The 21,165-nt window shown below is 47.3% G+C and overlaps 1 protein-coding gene across 3 annotated transcripts in view; it reads left to right on the top strand.

Annotated features, from left to right (window-relative positions):
* SYCP2 (synaptonemal complex protein 2) overlaps window positions 1–21,165 on the top strand; it is a 398,741-nt gene that overhangs the window by 245,162 nt on the left and 132,414 nt on the right. For all 3 annotated transcript variants that reach the window (XM_075347762.1, XM_075347763.1, XM_075347760.1), the window contains 2 exons: window positions 6,493–6,550; window positions 7,430–7,485. In XM_075347762.1, coding sequence (XP_075203877.1) covers window positions 6,493–6,550; window positions 7,430–7,485 — 114 coding nt within the window. The remainder of the gene's footprint in view (window positions 1–6,492; window positions 6,551–7,429; window positions 7,486–21,165) is intronic.

Here is a 21,165-nt window from a genome sequence, read left to right as displayed (position 1 = left end):
AGGTTGCAGTCAGACGCGCACCCCACCCTGAGTGACAGCCTTTCTGACACTTACAGTCACAGTCTGCGTGTCTATATCGTGCAGTAAAAATAAATAAAAAAGAAATTTGGCGTAGGGTACCCCCATATTATGACACCCAGGCCAGATAAACCATATGGCTACAGGATGCAGACCCCAGCTGTGCGCTTATCTTGGCTGTGTATCAAAATAAGAGGAACTGCATGTGGCTCTTTTTTATTATTATTAATTATTATTATTATTATTATTAATAATAATAATAATAATAATAATAATATTTATTTAAATAAATAATTAAAAAAAAAACACAGTATGTGGTCCCCCTAATTTTTGATACCCAGCCATGATAAGGCCCAACAGCTGGGGGCATGGTTATTGGGAGCCCCCCAGCCTAAAAATAGCAGCCACCCAGAATTGCCACATCCATTAAATGCGACAATCTCAGCACTTTACCCAGCTCTTCCCGATTGCCCTGTTGCAATGGAAATTGGGGTAATAAGGGGTTAATCACAACCCACAGCTGCCACTAAGTCCTAGATTAATAATTGGATGTGTCTATGAGCTCCCCCCATTGCTAATCTGTATGTTTTCTGCCAGGGGGTGCAGGCTGCTATTTTTAGGCTGGGGGAAGGAAGGAGCCCAATAAGATTGGGTCTCCCTAGCCTGAAAATATTTGAAAATATCATCCCCCAGCCTGAAGGGCTTTAGCATGGCTGGATATCAAAATTGGGGTGACCGCACATCGTTATTTTTAATTAATTAATTATATAATAATAATAAAACAAAAAAAACTTCATGCAGTTCCTCTTATTTTGATACACAGCCAAGATAAGGGCTGCAGCCTCTAGCCGTGGGCGTTATCTGTTGTGGGTACCATAATATGGGGGAACCCTACGCCAATTTTTTTATTTATTTTTACTGTACGATAGACTTGCATAGCGCCTGTGATTGGTAGCAGTCAGGTGCTGTCACTCAGGGTGGGAGCGCATCTGACTGCAACCAATCACAGACGCAGGTGGGCAGGGAAAGCAATACATATACATGAGCCGTCCTGGAAGTGAACAGGTGTCCGCGGGAGTAGTTACAGCCACACCAGAACCTTGGTAAGTATAGTGCGCCTGCTCCTATCCCCCTATCTCTAATACCACCATTTTTAATCACCGGATTCTGGTCCCCATAGACTTATATGGGGACCGGCATCCAGCAAGATATCTAAAATCAATTCTGGGCCAGATCCAATTTTTTTTTAAAAAAGTTCGTTTAGTCCCATTGATCCCAGATATCTGTGAGTTCGCCTATCACTAGTAGTAATATCCTGTCCAGTCTCAGGACGTGGACAGTGTACTACACTACATGCATGAAATTGTAAGGCTGCTTTCACACATCAGTTTTTTGGCATCAGGCACGATCCGGCAAAAAAACTGATGCGACGGATCCGGCGAAAAAACGGATCAGTTGCATCAGTTTTTTCCATCAGTTCCTTCAGTTTTTTGCAGATCCGTTGTGATTCTAAGCATGCTCAGTTAAAAAATGGATCCGGCGGCCGGATCCGTTTTTTGCCGCATTACGCCAGATCCGGTGTCTATAGGCTTCCATTATAAAACACGCCGTGTGGCGCGATCCGTTTTTTTGACCGGACACAAAAACGTTCACTTCAACGTTTCATCCGGCCGCCGGACAAGTAAATTTTGCCGGATCCGGCAAAAACCGGATGAAACGTAAGGCCATCCGGCACAATCTGGCGCTAATGAAAGTCTATGGGGGAAAAAACGGATCCGGCGGCAACAGATGCCGGATCCGTTTTTTCATATTTTTGCCGGATTATGCCTGATGAGGGACTAACATGTTATCTCAACCCTATTTTAAAATGTGCAATTTTTATTAATATTCATTAAAATGTACCCACAAACAGACACACAAACATAAATGAGAATGGATCACGATATCCTTGTAAATAACCAAGGAATTTTATATACACACTCACTTTAGTAAAGGGAAGGGAAACTAATATAGCCCTATAAGGGTAGTGTATCCCTACCTAACAATGGAGGGTGAGGGTATGACACCATAAGTTACCGGGCGCCCCGTTCCATGTCACCTCTCCCGCTCCCTGACCCTGATATAGGGATGGGATGGAAAGCCCTATAGTGGTGCTTGCACAGTACAATATATATGAGTTCCCAAATGGTAATACTCTTCCCTGTATTGTTTTCCTTAGATCAAGAAGGTATCAATTTACTGATCTACAACCAGGAATTCCTATTCATGATACTAGCACTGTACAAGACGTATAGACTTCTATTCCTAATAAATTATCTTTATGCAAGGTAGTGATCCATAAGAGTTATTTACAACCACATATGTTACAGGGTGGTATACCCCACAAGTATATTACAGTCACCTAGAGTCATATCACAAGGGGCTCAGATAATCTCCCCATTATACCCCAGGAGCTGAAAGAAAAATGGGATACAGACACCCCTGCAAATTACTGCAAAATAGAAAAGGTTGCTCCAATCATATTCTATATAATATAGTATAACAGGGAGAAAAGATGAATTACTTCCCTGAGAAGCAGGAATCCAGGCCTGCCAGGCCTCAACGCGTTTCTCCTCTCCCTTTAGAGGTTCATCAGGAGGCTAAGCGGAGACGGCAGCGGGTCCTGTTCAATAACAGCCATGGATTGAATAGGAATTCCTGGTTGTAGATCAGTAAATTGATACCTTCTTCTTCTCGGTACAGGCGGGCCACCGCCCGTCCCCGGTCCTCACGGTTGTGCGTCAATCGGCCTCGCCTGCAGACAGTCACCACCGTCTGCCAGCCTTGCTCTTGAGTGGCCGGGCCACGTACCCGGAGACCGTCAGTCTGCTCTTGCTCCTCCACTCCTACTTCTCGCTCCTCCACTTCCACTCTCCCTAACTCAACTCTCTTCCTTTCCCGCCTCCAGGACTGTGAACTCCTCGGTGGGTGGGGCCAACCGCCTGGCCCCGCCCCACCTGGTGTGGACATCAGCCCCTGGAGGGAGGCAATAAGGATTTGTGTGTGTGACTGATGTGCCTAACCGGGGTGTGGGGTGTGATGTTGTAGTAAAAAAAACACCAAAAAGGAGCCAAGACAAATGATATGTGCACACACAGAATGTGGTGAGCCTTCCTCATAAAGATGACTGCAGCCGAGGTGCAAGATGCTGATGTCACAGCCACTCAACCTCCACACTTTAGGGGAGGGGCGGCTGCTTAGCATAAGACATGCACACTAATAAGGCTTGCACTGGGAGCATCATATAATGAGTGAAATGCACAGTGTCTGAACTGTAACCTATAAATGACGCCAGAAACCCAGGTCAGGCGGGCAAAACAGCACTATATAGGTGCATCTCGCATGGATACACGAGACGCACAGTGTCTGAACTAAGGCCTATAAATGACGCACAACACCAGGTCCAGGCGGGTCAGTTAGCACTATATGAGTACATAACACATTAGTGTGGAGGTTGAGTGGCTGTGACATCAGCATCTTGCACCTTGGCTGCAGCCATCTTTATGAGGAAGGCTCACCTCATTCTGTGTGTGCACATATCATTTGTCTTGGCTCCTTTTTGGTGTTTTTTTGATATAGTTCTTTGTGGTTTTTCTAACTTATTCAGTGTAGGGACTTGCAAGTGTGAGAATCCTTGGCCCAAAATATAAACTAATATCTCACTATTTGAGGTATGGCACATTTTATCCATTTTTGCAGGATGTGTGTGGACCTTTTGAATTCAGGTGGAAAATGGTGAGCCTGTCATGTGTTATGTACTCATATAGTGCTAACTGACCCGCCTGGACCTGGTGTTGTGCGTCATTTATAGGCCTTAATTCAGACACTGTGCGTCTCGTGTATCCATGCGAGATTTACCTATATAGTGCTGTTTTGCCCGCCTGACCTGGGTTTCTGGGGTCATTTATAGGTTACAGTTCAGACACTGTGCATTTCACTCATTATATGATGGGCTCCCAGTGCAAGCCTTATTAGTGTGCATGTCTTATGCTAAGCAGCCGCCCCTCCCCTTTAGTGTGGAGGTTGAGTGGCTGTGACATCAGCATCTTGCACCTTGGCTGCAGCCATCTTTGTGTGTTGTTGTAGTACCTGTGACGTCCTGGCTTGTCCAGGGCGCCACACTACAGCTAGTATACCGTATATGCCGGCGTATAAGACGACTGGGCGTATAAGACGACCCCCAACTTCTGCCCTAAAAATATAGAATTTGGGATATACTCACTGTATAAGACTACCCCGCTCCCAAATGAAAAAAAGTCTGCTTTGATTGCAACATGTTAATTTTAATTCCGCGAGAGCTGTACAATATGTTTTTAAAGGGCCATTGACAGATCAATCGCTCCAATGTTCACTTAGTACAGCAAGGAATGCTCCTCCCTGCTGTATAAAGCCACAACTGGACTGAAACAATGGTACTACACTCTGCTACAAACAGACACACACAACTCTGCTACAAACAGACAAACACACACAACTCTGCTACAAACAGACAAACACACACAACTCTGCTACATACAGACAAACACACACAACTCTGCTACATACAGACAAACACACACAACTCTGCTACATACAGACAAACACACACAACTCTGCTACATACAGACAAACACACACAACTCTGCTACATACAGACAAACACATACAACTCTGCTACATACAGACAAACATACAACTCTGCTACATACAGACAAACACATACAACTCTGCTACATACAGACAAACACATACAACTCTGCTACATACAGACAAACACATACAACTCTGCTACATACAGACAAACACATACAACTCTGCTACATACAGACAAATACACACAACTCTGCTGCTCTGTGGGGCCTGCACAGAGATCGCACAAGTCCCCCTGTGTTAGATATCTCCCCCATAGTGCTGCCCATGGCCCCTATAGATCGCACAAGTCCCCCTGTGTCAGATATGGCCCCCATAGTGCTGCCCATGGCCCCTATAGATCGCACAAGTCCCCCTGTGTCAGATATGGCCCCTAGGCTGCTGCCCATAGTAAAATAAAACCCTCTTTCCTTATCTCCTGCAGCGCTGAGCTCCCTCCTGTCTGGCTCCGTGCTTCTGTTCTTCCACTTCCTGGTTCTCAGTGCGGTCATGTGATCGGCACAGCAGGCTGAGCTCTCTGCCTGATCACAGTGGAAGCTGGGACACGGGGAGAAACGCTGCAGGGGTAAGTAAAGATTTTTTATTTTAGAATGAGCAGCAGCCTGGGGGCCAAATCTAACACAGGGGTGGGCATGTGCGATCACACTAGGACGCAGGCTCATATAATATGCACCGCTCACCAGCCCCTCACTGCGTGCGATTTCAGCACCATTGGAGATGGACAGCGGCTGTGCATATTATATGAGCGGGTGCAGGAGATCAAAGGCTGCGTTCCCCTGTGCTCCAGAGCTGCTGCCCCCACCTCCCCTGGACGCTGCAGTGTACATATATATATACACCCCCCCCCCGTATATCCGGCGTATAAGACGACCCCCCACTGTAGCCATTATTTTAAGGGGGTAAAAAGTCGTCTTATACGCCAGTATATACGGTAATTATAATCTTTATTTTTATATAGGGCCAACATATTCTGCAGTGCTTTACATACATCAGCAAAACTGTCCCCATTGGGGCTCACAATTCCCTAATTCTTATAATTCCCTAGCAGTGTGGGAGGAAGCCAGAATACCTGGAGGAAACCCATGTGAACACTGGGAGAACATACAAACTCCTTGCAGATGTTGTCCTTGGTGGGATTTGAACCCAGGACCCCAGTGCTAACCACATAGCTACCGTGCTACATTGTACACATGAAGAAAGCGCTATTGAAGCATTTGATTGTAATGACTCAGTTATCAATAGACCAGAACATTTCAAGATAGACTTTTTTGCTGCAGGATAATGGCTGTTAATCACACCTCCTGTGGGTTATCATGAGCAAGTTGTGCTTGTGTGATCATAGCACTGTAAATGTAAGCCTCAGCACAAAGGTAATTATGCCATACACTAGACTTCTGGTGCATGGCTCCTAAAAGTTGAAGGGGTTTTCCAAAATGAGTTTTCTAATATGTAAAATAGAGCTATACGCTAAAAAAATTGGGACTTCTGAATCCTGAGATTGAGAGGGGTTTTAACACCAGCTATCTCTGGAGAGTAGGTCACACATACTCAGCAATTCTTTACTGAAATGATTAGCAGTAATGGAAACTGCTGTTCAAACTCTGTGGTTTTCATAACCCCTCAAATGACTGATTATAACAACATGAATTATAGTACAAACTGATGATTTTTGTCATTAGTGTTCCATAGAAATCAGAGGTCCATTATCACTTTTTATTTTAAGAAAACAAAGTATGACTCTTACATTCTTTGACATAGCTCATATATGTATGATTTATATTTTAACACTTATATTTTTTTTATCAGGGATGATGTTTACAGCTTTCACTCCAAGGGTAGTGATGAGTCTATGATACAGCTTGGGGTATGTTAATAAATTTAATGGAAAATATTAGAGGTGTGATAAATTCTTAGATAAAATGTCGTGGGCTAAAGAGAAATAATCATCCATATAAATGATAACTTTTTCAAGTTTTCATCTTTTAATCTGACATAAGAATTGCCATTTTTCATCATCACATTCTCCTGTGTAAACAGACATATGTTTAACTTTTGTACTAGAAACTGTATGAGGAGGAGCAATAATTGATCAGTCATTCTTCCAAAAACTTACAATTTTTGAGATGTATACTGTAGATTGAACTAAACAAGTGCCAATAAACTTGTTGCATCTCCACTCATTTTTGGTAGTTTATCTCCAGTGCAAGAAAAGCCCTAAGTAATGACAGGGTTTTTTTTAAGTTTTGCTTTTAACTGTACGGAAATGGGTCTCGTTAATGGGAATCTGTCAGAAGGTTTTTGCTATGTAATCTGTGGGCAGCATGAGGTAGAAGCTGAGACCCTGATTTCAGCGAAGTGTCACTTATTAGGTTGTGTGCTGCTGTTTCTTTACAAAGAGTGTTTTATCAGCAGGAGATTGTCACTAGCTGACCTTGTGACTACTGGTCCACGCCCCCAGCACTGATTAGCAGCTCACTGTCAATATACAATTTACAGAAATAGCTGCTAATCAACGGTGTGGGAAGGATTAGCTTTCTCAGCCTTGCTACATATAAATTCTGATTGTTACAACCACCGCACCAGAAAACTCAGTGATACATCGTTGGATTCAGGGTCTCTTTCCCTACATTATGCTGCTCTCAGATGAAGTAACAAAAACCAAGTGACAGATGCCCTTTCAATCTAGTTGTCTTTTTCAATACTGTATGATATGAACTAACACAATAATTGTTACTTCCTCTAGGTCTCATCAATATTTTTACCAAAACAAATGGTGACCTTTGCAGTTACTAATGCAGGGTAAGCATGTGTGTCCTCCACTGGTAGATTAGCCATTTGCAAGCATGTTTTTTCCTCCTTATAGATTAGCCCTTTAGAAGCAGCTCTATCCTTCTCCTTTATTTAGACTATAAAATAAACAGGAACATCCCATTACATGGCTAATAAATAATATTAACATATCAAAAAATAGATTGGCATTCACTACATATTATAATAAAAACAGCTGTTTAGTTTCTTTGCACGGTCGAGAGGTATGCAAAAAGAGTAATATATAGATGATCATTAGCCTACGGCTATTTCATGCATGGAACACTTTCTCAAGTGTCATTTTTTTAATATAGTAATATTTTGTAAATTTCAGGCTACAGGTGAATAAAATTTTATCTGATTAGTGTGTTGTTGATTCCCCGCCTTTTTGTTATAAATTGATGAATATCCCACTTTTATACTTCGGTTTTGGCAAATTTTTGAGAAAAATAGGCAGATGTACTTTTCCATTACATTCTATGGACGAGTGACGTTACAAAATGGCCAAACAGGCAAATTAATACATCCACTCTAAATCTTAACATATGTGAGCTCCAAGCACTATGTACAAACCTTACAACAGCCCTGGATTCAGAGGGACTGTCCCCAATTTTAAGAGCTATCCCGAAGGCAGGGGTATGTCCGAATTTCAGCTGCTTCTGTGTCCTCAGGGCAGATACAGCAGACTATAAGGGCTCATGCGCGCGTTGCGTAATTGCATGCATTTACGCTGCGTATTGCACTGCAGCGTAACTGCATGCGTCCTGCGTTCCCTGCACAATCTATGTAGATTGTGCGTGACACGTGCGCACGTTGCTTTTTTGAGTGCTGCTAAAATTTTGTCCCAAATCCGTGCGTTCATAAAAGCAGCACGTCAATTATTTGTGCGTTCTGGATGCAGCTCCCACTCTGTCTATGGTGGGGGCAGCTGCCATAGCTCATGAAATCGGCATTTTTATGCAAAAAAACTGCATCCATTATGCAGTGTTTCTGCAGCGATTTGAAGGGCACATGTGCTGTCAAATCGCTGCAGAATATTCAGCAGTTACGTGCGCATGAGTCCTAACAGTTCAGCAGGAAACCGACAGGTCCTTTTTTTAACATTTTTATTGATTTTCATAACATAAGCAATTCCAATCATTTATCATTGATATGCAAGGTAGAGAGAATAGCATCATGGTGCACTCAATAACAACAATCTATATTCCACTGCATCAGAGGCGGGAACCACTTAAAAAAAGAAACAGAGGAGAGAAGGAAAGAGTGAAGAAGGAGGGGAGAGAAATAGAAAAGAAGAGACGTATGCCACGAACACCCCCGCCCGTCCGGACCAAGACCATAATTAAATAGCACTCAGGAAGGTCTCACTTCGTTCGCACGAGTGCATGTAACATTCTGTCTCGCGTTACAGAAACCAGGACTAGTCAGGAAAGATTCCCAATGGGACCACTTTGTAACGGTGGTCTCTACATTATTATGAGATTGGGCCAGAATTCTTTCCATCCGGTAGATTATGTCCACCTCACTTATCCATTCCTCCACAGAAGGTGACTTGGTGGTCTTCCAGTGGCGAGGTATAACAGTCTTGGCTGCCTGAAGGAGATGCCTGAGTAGCGATTGTTTATATATTTTTTTGGCAGCGAGAACATATATAGGAGAACGGCCTCGGGTCGTCTGGGCACTGCCACCCCCGAGATATCCTGAGTCGCTCTCAAGACACTGTCCCAAAAGGCAGCCAGGACCGTACATGACCACCATATATGGGTCATGGTACCCTCCTGCCGTCCGCAACGCCAACACACATCTGGGACCCCCGGGCCCACCTATGGAGCAAGGAGGGGACCCTATACCACCTTGAGACAACTTTATAACTTGTCTCCTGGGACCTGGTGGCAGTTGCTGACTTGTGAGATAGATAGAAGCAGCGGTCCCATTGTTCTCTAGAGAACTCCTGTCCAAGCTCATTCTCTCAAGCTCTGCAAAAGGGAGGAAGGTGGACCGAATCATTGATGGTCAGTAACTTATAAATGCCCGAAATAGCGTGTTTGGGGCTAGGACCCGAGGTACATAGATTTTCCAAGGGTGACATAGGTTGTGTGGGCTCGTGTGACTGACTAGCAGATGAAAGGAAGTGCTGAAGCTGTGCATATTCAAAATGATAGCGTGGCCTCAGCGGGCGGTCCCCCAAGACCAGAGTGAATGGGAGAACCGTCCCCTGGGGTGCCACGTGAAGCACGCGCAGCGGGACCTGTCTGGTACCGCCCAGTAAAAGGGCATTAGACGCACCAGGGGGGTTATCGGTTATTGGCATCAACGGGCCTAATGGCTGGATCAGAGTATTTTTCCCCCCGGGAGCATGCAGGGTTCGCAAGGTCTGCCTCACACTATAAACCACCATGAGTTTATTCTTGTTCAAAAAGGGCCAGGTCCAAGGCAGGGTTGGTACTGACAAGGTGCATGCATCGTGAGCAATGTTTACCCATAACTTGGACCCTCTGCCATGCCACAGGTCAAGAACCCTCGCATGGACTGCCGCTAGATGGTACCTCCTACAGTCCGGTAGCCCCAGGCCACCCGCGTCCTTCGGGCGGGACAGAACCGCTTCCCGAATTCTAGGACGGCCCTTGGACCTTATAAATTGGATGAATAATTGCTGAACTTTACGCCAGAACGATGCAGGGACATGAACGGGCACCATCTGCAGGAGATATAGTAGTCTAGGAAGTACAGTCATCTTAAGTGCACCAACCCTGCCAAACCAAGAGAAGACCCCCTGATGCCACGCCGCAAGATCCTTCTCCAGCCTAATAGCAAATTGTTGGAAATTAAGGGAGAACAGCCTGGAGAGGTCAGACGGAATAGTAATACCCAGGTCTGTCGCCACAGGGCCATCTGAAGGGAAAACCGGACCGCAGCGAAGAAACCTGACTCTGGGGTAGGGTCACATTCAGAGCCTCTGATTTGTCAAGATTAATTTTGAAAACGGACCATTTCCCAAATCGCTCCAGCTCGGACATCAACACCGGGAGTCCAACCAAAGGGTTGGAGAGATAAATCAGAAGATCATCGGCGAATGGCGAACATTTGTATTCACTATTCGCTATTTTAATTCCCCGAATGTCCGGGCTGGTCCGAAGAGCCGCCATCAGATGCTCCATCACCAGAATGTATAATAAGGGGGACAGGGGGCATCCCTGTCGAGTCCCATTGCGTATAGTAAAGGGGGCGGACAGACTTCCATTCATTTTTATACGGGCTGACGGGGAACGATAGAGTGCCAATATTTTAGAAGTGATGTTGGGGCCCAACTCCAAGTGGTGCAAGGTTTGCGAGAGAGAGTCCCATGATATTCTGTCGAAAGCCTTTTCGACGTCCAGTGACAGTATCATGAGTGGCATTTTCTTAATATGAGCATAGTGGATGACGTCCAGGGTTTTCAGGGTGTTGTCCCTGGCTTCTCTTCCATGGACAAAACCCACCTGGTCCGGGTGTACCATGTCCGGCAGGAGGGGATTCAATCTGTTAGCAATAAGTTTGGCATACAATTTGAGGTCCAAATTGAGTAGGGAAATCGGCCTGTAGTTCCCACATGTGTTCGGATCCTTCCCTGTCTTAGGGATGACCGTAATGTGTGCTAACGTGGAATCAGCCGGAAAGGATACAACCTCCGAAATAGCGTTAAAGGATTCCAGCATTAGAGGGGTGAGAAGTTCCGGAAAGGCTTTATAAAATTTGGCTGTCAGGCCATCTGGGCCTGGGCTCTTATTTGTAGGTGTGTCCCGGATGACTTGCAGAAGTTCCTCCAATCCAAACGGGGCCTCTAAATCATCAATTATGGTTCTAGCCAGTTTTTTAAATGGGGAGGGGGGTAGTGCCTTTCCTCACCGGGGACCACCGGAGGTGGGGGTCAGGTTATAGAGCTTAGAATAATAGTTGTGGAAGGCGCCAGCGATATGGGGTGTAGTATGCACCAACTTATCCAGGGAATTTTTAACACAGGAAATAAGAGATGTCGCTTTTTTGGCCCGTATCGCATTGGCTAACATTCTACCTGGTTTGTCCCCGAATTCATAATATCGACTTTTACCTAGTTGGATAATATGGCTGTATGCTGAGTCCATCAATTTCTTAACCTCCAGTCGCGCCCCCAAAAGCGCCCTCAAAGTGGGAGACTCAGTGCCCGCTTGTGAAGGAGTTCTAAGTTTGTGACCTTCTGTAGGGCTTCTTTTATAGCCTGGGCTCTCAGTCTTTTAATCCTCGCACCATGTTTAATTAATACTCCCCGTAGGACGCAATTAAGGGCTTCCCACTTGAAAGAGGGTGCCGTGGTGTCCGACATGTGATCCATCCTAAAATTGGAAATAGAAGCACGTATATCTGAGGCACAGGGCTCGTCCAGGAGCAAGGATTCGTTCAGCCGCCACGACCCCATCGTCCTCGACAAGGAGGGGACACGTATGGAGCAAAACGCCGGGGCATGATCTGACCACAAGATGTTTCCGATCCCCGTGAATGAGAGTCAGGACAGCGCAACGTGCTGAACCAAGATGTAGTCCAGGCGGCTGTAAGAATCTAGCGGGTGCGAATAAAAACTGTAGTCCCTCTCTGAGGGGTGTTGTATTCGCCACGCATCGAACAATTGTAGATGTAGTAATATCCTCTTAATCCGCTTGATAAATGTATAGGAGAGACTGGATTTACCCTTAGAATTATCTAGCGCCGGGTCCAGTGTCACATTCAAATCCCCACACAAAAGTACCGTACCTCTCACCAAAGGGAAGGCGGTATCTACCAGGCCGGTGACAAACAGGTCCTGATTTTGGTTAGGGGTGTATGCGTTAATAACCGTGAAAATATGGTCACCCAGGGACAATGACAGGGTAATGTAGCGGGCACCCTCATCTATTTTGAGGTCCAGGATTTGATGGGGTAGCGATCTATGCACTGCAATTGCCACCCTCTTTGAACGTGACTCTGGATTATTGGCGAAAAACCAAGTAGGGTAATATTTGTTTTTAATCTTAGGGGAATGGTTGGTCTTAAAGTGGGTCTCCTGAAAACAAGCTATGTGTATCTTACGTTTGTGGGGGTGGTACAGAATCTGTGCCCTTTTCTCCGGCTTGTTGAAACCTTTCACGTTGAAAGAGGCGATGTTCAAATTTGCCATTTGTGATGTAATCGGGGTTCTGCACTCGTATATAAACCGGGTCGCGACCTCAGCGGAGGGTGCCCGTGGCTAGAGCGAGCAGAGGAAAGAGAAAGCAGAAAAGAAACAAGAGATGAGAAAACAGAGAACACACAAACAAGCAGAGGGACAGTCTCTGCGCTTAACTCAAGGCGCTCAATTGCGCACCATGGGAGCATGCCCAACACAAACCGGCAAAGCAGAGGTTCCCGACCTATGTGGGGGAGAAAATGGCAAGGCATAGCATGAGAACAGCTCCTATAAAGGAAAAAAACAGTAAGCACTAATAAACGGATAATACTATATGAAACACCGGCATCCGAGTAGGCAATTAATACTTGAACTTCTGGGCAAATAACCTAAGAGAGGGAGATCAAGGGCCGCATAAGGGGTCTCAGGTCGTCCCCCTCCCTATAATCATCCTCCCAGGTGTAGGGCGGTTGGGCTCACTAGGAGGAACCGAAGACACCAGTCACCCTTCTGTTGGACACGAGTAGTCCGCTCAGGTCTGGTCTCGTGACCTCTGGGGACCCGGGCACGGGTGCCTCTTCTCTCCAGGCCGGGCCACCCTCTGTGGCAGGCCCGTCAGCTGCACATGGGCTGTTGGATTCTTGGGTGGCCCAGAGCTCCTCCCCGGGTGCCAGGGACCTATACCCTATGCCACCCCCACAAGAACCTTTTCACCTATACTGCCTGACAGGTTACTTGTTTTTCCCTGCGAAATTCTCCAGGGTTCCTTATCCAGTCCTACAGGGACGCATGTCCCCCTGTTTATGGTAACAGCTCCCTATGGCTTCCCTCTAATTGCCACATAAAGTATTTACATATCTTGGAGGTAACTGAGAACCATTCAGTGAGGGAATTTTATTGTTTCCCCTTTTTCTACTATCAATTACTACAGTTTTCCAGAAACAACTACAACCATAGATTACCTCCGGCTCTGTTGGGCTCATTACCATAGACCAGTGCAAGAGCATTTGCATGTTTTGGAGGTAACTGAAAACCATTCAGTGAGGGAATCCTATTATTTCCCTCTTTCTACTATCAATTATTACACAGTATTCCAGAAACAACTACAACCATAGATTGCCTCCAGCTCTGTTATGCTTGTTACCATAGACCAGTGCAAGAGGACCGTAACTTCCCGATTTCTTATACCTAATGGTGATGACCATTTTCAATTGAACGTGTATTTTCCCATTACGATATAGATAATTCTATCCTTGATAACGACCGACACGGTTGAAACGTTGGATGAATTAGTCTTGTTTTTTGCACTAATAAATTTGATTCTGCATTCAAGAATACCTTTTCTTGTCCTCGTTCCTCTTAGTGTGCCAGAACTATTACTATTTTGATTGTCTTCTATTTTTTCTGGGCACCTAATTTATACACAGTGAGCCAGACATATTCGCTCTCTAAAAATGCTGGCAAGTCCTCCGGGGAACGCAGGACATGATTTATAGAACCTCTGCGGACCGACAAGGAAAAGGGAAAGCCCCACCGGAAGTGGATCCCCCTCTCTTTAAGGGAGTCCAGCAGAGGTTTAAGGGCCGCTCTTTGGGCCAGGGTATGTCTGTATAAAGCCTGCTTTACACGGTACGACCGATTGTGCGATTTCACAATCGATCGTACCCGCCCCCGTCCTTTTTGCGTCACGGGCAAATCGCTGCCCGTGTCGCACAAAGTTACTAAACCCCGTCACACATACTTACCTCTCGTGCGACCTCGCTGTGGGCGGCGAACGTCCACTTCCTGGAGTGGGAGGGACGTTCGGCGTCACAGTGACGTCACACGGCCGCCGGCCAATCAGAGCGGAGGGGCGGAGATGAGCAGGATGTAAACATCCCGCCCACCTCCTTCCTTCCACATAGAGCCGGCGGCGGCCGCGGGAGGCAGGTGAGCTGCTCATCGTTCCCGTGGTGTCACACGGAGCGACGTGTGCTACCACGGAAACGATGGGCGACTAAAGTAACCGATATTATGGAACCTAACGAGCAGTACCCGACTCACGATTTGTGAGCGATACTGCGTCGCTAGGAGGTGTCACACAGGCCGGCATCGCCAGCGATGCCGGATGTGCGTCACAAAAACCGTGACCCCGACGATCTATCGCCCGATAGATTGCCTGGTGTAAAGCAGGCTTAAGTCCGGTAAGATCCTTATCAGCTTCCCATTATGGGTAAGGCTGGATTTCTTTCTGGCCGCCTGCAGGATGGCTTCTTTAACCCCTTCACGACCTTGGACGGATCTATTCGTCATGGATCGTGTCCCATTAAGCCCCGCCCCCTGCCGCGGGCAGGCGGCGGCGGTCGGCACACATATCAGCTGTTTTCAACAGCTGACATGTGTGCCTGCTAGCCGCGGGTGGAATCGCTTCCACCCGCAGTCATTAACCCCTTAAATCTTGCTGCCAAAATCTGGCAGCAAGATCTAAATGCGCGCGGCCATGTTTTTTACTTACCGCCGCCCCCACCGGAAGTCACGTGCGTGATCACGTGACTATCGGTTGTTGCCATCGTAGCACAGGGTCATGTGATGACTCCTGCAGTTACGAAGTTTCACTTTCGTTTTTCCTCGGCTGGGAGCAGAGGGAAAAAGAAAGTGACTATTTCTGCTGTTTACAGCTGTATAGCTGTGATCAGCAGATAGCGATCAGCGATCGGATTGCTGATCGCTATAGCCCCCTAGGGGGACTAGTAAAATAAAAAAAAAAGTAAAAAAAAAAGTTTGAAAAAAAACCAAAACCTTCAGTTCAAAAGTTCAAATCACCCCCCTTTCACCCCATTGAAAATTACAGGGTTAAAAAATAAATAAATACACACATATTTGGTATCGCCGCGTTCAGAAATGCCCGATCTATCAAAATATAAAATCAATTAATCTGATTGATAAACGGCATAGTGGCAAAAAAATTCCAAACGCCAAAATTACGTTTTTTGGTCGCTGCATGTTTTACGCAAAATGCAATAACAGGCGATCAAAACGTAGCATCTGCGCAAAAATGGTACCATTAAAAATGTTAGCTCGAGATGCAAAAAATAAGCCATCACTGAGCCATAGATCCCGAAAAATGAGAACGCTACGTGTTTCGGAAAATGTCGCAAAACGTACGCCACTTTTATTGGACAAACTTGTGATTTTTTTTAACCCCTTAGATACAAGTAAACCTATACATGTTTGGTGTCTACAAACTCGCACCGACCTGAGGCATCACATAGATACATCAGTTTTACCATAAAATGAACCCGGTGAATAAAACATCCCAAAAACTATTGTGCGATCACACTTTTTTTGCAGTTTTTCCACACTTGGAATTTTTTTGCTGTTTTCCAATACACTATATGGTAAAACCTATGGTTTCATTTAAAAGTACAACTCGTCCCGCAAAAAACAAGCCCTCATATGGCAAGATTGACGGAATAATAAAAAAGTTACGGCTCTCGGAAGAAAAGGAGCAAAAAACAAAAACACGGAAAGTGCCCGGGGGCTGAAGGGGTTAAGTCCATAGAAGTGGACGCGGCACACAATGTCCCTTGGTCTGGGGTCCTCTGGATCTATGGGACGGAGCGCCCTGTGAGCTCTATCAAGCTCGATTCTGGTTCCCGGTGGACGCTTGAGAAGGTTGTTGAAAATGGAGATCAAAACTGAGGGAATGTCCGCTGGAGCGATGGATTCGGGCAAGCCCCTTACACGGAGATTATTTCTTCTGTTTCGATTTTCTAGGTCATCAATATTTTGTTGTAAAGCAGGGGTGGGCAATTAATTTTCCCATGGGGCCGCATGAGAAATTGGGATTGGTTTAGAGGGCCGGACTAATATAATTACCTTAGTTCTACCCAATATACTACATCACTACACCCCCTCCATATACTACACCTGTAATATACTACATCACTACACCCCCCATATACTACACCTGTATTATACTACACTCCCTCCATATACCTGTAATATACTACACCCCCATATACACCTGTATTATACTACACCACTATATAATACACCTCCGATATACTACATCATTACACCCCTATATACTACACCTGTAATATACTACATCACTACACCCGATATACTACACCTGTAATATAGTACACCTCCATATAGTACACCTGTAATATACTACATCACTACACCTGTAATATAGTACACCCCCATATAGTACACCTGTAATATACTACACCTCCATATAGCACACCTGTAATATACTACACCTCCATATAGCACACCTGTAATATACTACAACTCCATATAGTACACCTGTAATATACTACATCACTACACCCCATATGCTACACCTGTAATATAGTACACCCCCATATAGTACACCTGTAATATACTACACTTCCATATAGCACACCTGTAATATACTACACCTCCATAGAGCACACCTGTAATATACACCTCCATATAGCACACCTGTAATATACTACACCTCCATATAGCACACCTGTAATATTGTAATATACTACGCCTCCATATGGTACACCTGTAATATACTACATCACTATACCCCCATATACTACACCACTATATACACCTCCATATAGCACACCTGTAATATACTACACCCCCATATGTCACACACCCTGCTCCCCATACAGCCTGCACCCCCATATCACACACACTACACCCCATACAGCCTGCACCCCCATATCACACACCCTGCCCACATATCTCACCCTGCCTGTACCCCAACTTACCCCTCTCAAACACTCTGCACCCCTTCACATCCTTCTGTCAGTCTGCAGCCCTCATATGCCACTCACCCTGCAGCTCCATCTTCCCTCATATGCCACTCACCCTGCAACTCCATCTTCCCTCATATGCCACTCACCCTGCAACTCCATCTTCCCACATATGCCACTCACCCTGCAACTCCATCTTCCCTCATATGCCACTCACCCTACAACTCCATCTTCCCTCATATGCCACTCACCCTGCAACTCCATCTTTCCTCATATGCCACTCACCCTGCAACTCCATCTTCCCTCATATGCCACTCACCCTGCAACTCCATCTTTCCTCATATGCCACTCACCCTGCAACTCCATCTTCCCTCATATGCCACTCACCCTGCAACTCCATCTTCCCACATATGCCACTCACCCTGCAACTCCATCTTCCCTCATATGCCACTCACCCTGCAACTCCATCTTCCCTCATATGCCACTCACCCTGCAACTCCATCTTTCCTCATATGCCTCTCACCCTGCAACTCCATCTTTCCTCATATGCCACTCACCCTGCAACTCCATCTTCCCTCATATGCCACTCACCCTGCAACTCCATCTTTCCTCATATGCCACTCACCCTGCAACTCCATCTTCCCTCATATGCCACTCACCCTGCAACTCCATCTTCCCACATATGCCACTCACCCTGCAACTCCATCTTCCCTCATATGCCACTCACCCTGCAACTCCATCTTCCCTCATATGCCACTCACCCTGCAACTCCATCTTCCCTCATATGCCACTCACCCTGCAACTCCATCTTCCCACATATGCACTCACCCTGAAGCCCCCCTCCCCCTCATGTCCCCACTTTTCTCATTACCAGTCATCATGTGTCCGCATCTCCTTCAGGATTCAGCATGTCTTGCTTTCTGCCCGGCATCCTGTGTCTCCTCCCACACAGTCACATGGGCGTGACATCATCGCAGGTCCTGCAAGATGAATTATTCCATCTGCTGTGCTGCTTCTTCTCCTGCCCGGCGGGAACTTTTGAAATGACACACGCAGCGCAGTACTGACAACGTCAGAGCGCGCGCGTGTGTCACTGACAATTAGTGTCGGCAGGGAACAGAGGAAAGACTCCTGCGTTCCGCTGCCTGCACTGACTGTGCGGACCTGCACAGGATCTCTTCCTGCTCGGCACGCTGCAGCCCGGCTCCACTGCACCGGCTGAAGACGGGCGGGCCGGTCACAGAGAGCAGGCGGGCCGGATGTGGCCCGCGGGCCGCCCCTTGCCCAGGTCTGTTGTAAAGAAAACAATTGCTTGGATTGGTCTTGTAATTTGGTTTGCAGCACTTGTATAGAAGCAGTATTAGAATCTTGGGCGGAAGAGAGATCATCCACTCTGGAGGCGAGAGACGAAAGGTCTGATCGGAATTGTGCGAATTCCTGCTTGCACTCCGCCACCACCTGGTTTGCCAAGGCCATTATATCGTTTTTAGTAGGTATCGCCTGAAGAAGCGTGCTGAGATCTGCCAAAGAGGCCGGCCTATCATCTCCCACCGGGGCCATTGGAGGGGCCAGGGGGGGTCCCATCTGGTAAGGGCCACACGGATTTGTATAGAAAGTTTATTGTGATGCACTGGACATGTGGGGTCCCTATCTCAAGGAAACAAGCGCTGTTTACTGCGGAGCAGGCTGGTGTGGATTAGGGCCCAGGGAAGCAAAATAGTGCAGCGTTTCTGGTAGCATATGTGGGCCCTGGAGGGGCTGCCTGCCCAGGAAGAGCCCGACGACCACTGAGGTGAGTTGCTGGAGGCGTGGGTCCCCCTCGGTAGTGCCCACGCTGGTGCCTCTGTGTCCTCTGTGGGCTGGGGGGAGGGGAGACTTTTGTCAGCTTGTGTACCCTCTTGTGCATTTATATAGGCCTCACTTAGCCCTCCAATGCTACCTCCACACTGTGACCCAGCGGAGATATGGTCACACATAGGAGCTGCCTGGGTAAGCAGCACTTTGCGTGGGTCTCCCTCCCCCCCGCAGGAGGCGCCCGGTGCTTCTCCTTGCTGGGATCCCTCTCCTTGCTGGGATCCCTCTGGCAGTGCGGCCTTCTGCTGGCTCCGTCGGCCATCTTGTGATGGCGGTTCCCCCGCGTGGCGTCCCCCAGGGTCTGGGATCAGGGATTCTCCCGGGGCATCCCGGCACTTACCCCTCTCCTTGGTGGCCTAGGCTGGCTCCGGATGGTGGCAGGTTCCTGTCTCCCCTGCCGCGTGGATATCAGCCGCGTCCCCCGACTCCGTGTCCTGAGCAGGCCGCATGGGAGCCTCGGCTGACAGGCTCCTCGCTCCTGACAGATAGGGAATGATGTTGTTGCTCCTCTGTGGCCCCGGGCGGGTAGAGGAGTGTGCCCTGGATCGCTTGATGCCAGTCTTGCCCATCCTAATAGTCTGATGCCGGTGGATTGTGCTGGAATTGCTGTGGAGCTGGAATGGTGCACGTCCTCACTCGGCCATGTCAAGCCACACACCCCCGCAGACCGGTCCTTTTTCCAATGTTTAGTTTATATGAAGACTGAAGACCCTGCCCAGGACCTTTGAGTTACATTATAGTCTTAGGTCACATGACTAGCCAGCAGAGCCTAGAAGTAGCAAACAGGCAAGGTGAGTTTATATAGCAGAGCTGAGTGTGTGTTTTGATATTGCAAGGTTGTGAGTGTTTTAACGTAGTGGAGCTGTGTGTGTTTATGTAGCAGAGGGAAGTATGTTGATGTTACAGAAGTGTGTGCATTAATGTAGCATAATTTGTGTGTTGATGTAACAGAAATATGTGTGTTATAGCACGGTTCTGTGTGTTGATATAGCAATGTTTTGTGTGTTAACCCCTTCACGACCGCGGGCAGTAAAATTACGTCCTATTTTAACGTGACTTAACGACCAGGGACGTAATTTTACTGCCTAAACTTCATTTGATTGCCGTGGCCATAGCAATGGCTTTCAAATGATGTACCCTGCTGTTTCTTACAGCAGGGGACCTTTGCTTGACCCCAGGGGGGGTGGCATCGCCACCCCCCATAGGCAATCGATGTGATTGGCTGTTCAAATCGGAACCGCCAATCACATTGATCACGCTGTTTTCGGCAAAAAAAAATGCCAAAAATAGTGTGATCTTGTAAAATACAGCTAGGACCGGGGCTGCAGCAGCTCCGATCATTGGCTGGAAGCAAGCAGACACCGTGGCCCCCCCCTGCAGCACTGATTGGAGCGATCGTGCTATGACGCGCAATCGCTCCAATCAGTGTGCAGTGGGGCGGTCTGATCTGCCGGTGGCCGCCCTCCCCAGGCCTGTGCTGGTCTGGGGACCCTCCCCCAACATGTCTGCAGCGTGCAGCACTGGCTGGTACTAGTGGTACCACGCCACCGCTGCTGCTGCCGCTGCTGTCACGTCACGGAGCAGGAGCGGTGAGTATTGTGCTCACCTTGCAGCCCCTGCGCGCTTCCGTAATGGCCCCTGCTCGTGCCCCCCTGCGATCTGCCCCCCCCCGACATCCCGATCTGCCCCCCCGACATCCCGATCTGCCCCCCCGCCATCTCTATTCTGCAGCTCCTCCGGTATCCCTCCTCCCCTGCTCTCTTGCAGCCCCTGCGCGCTCTTGTGATTTGCTCCTGCGCGCTCCCGTAATGGCTCCTGCCCGTGCCCCCCTGCGATCTGCCCCCCGCCATCCTGATCTGCCCCCCCGACATCCCGATCTGCCCCCCCACATCCCGATCTGCCCTCCGACATCCCGATCTGCCCCCAGACATCCCGATCTGC

The sequence above is a fragment of the Anomaloglossus baeobatrachus genome, chromosome 5 (assembly GCF_048569485.1).
Source record: "Anomaloglossus baeobatrachus isolate aAnoBae1 chromosome 5, aAnoBae1.hap1, whole genome shotgun sequence".
Lineage (NCBI taxonomy): Eukaryota > Metazoa > Chordata > Amphibia > Anura > Aromobatidae > Anomaloglossus > Anomaloglossus baeobatrachus.
Note: the sequence above shows the minus strand (reverse complement) of the source record. Positions and strands in the feature narration are given on the sequence as shown.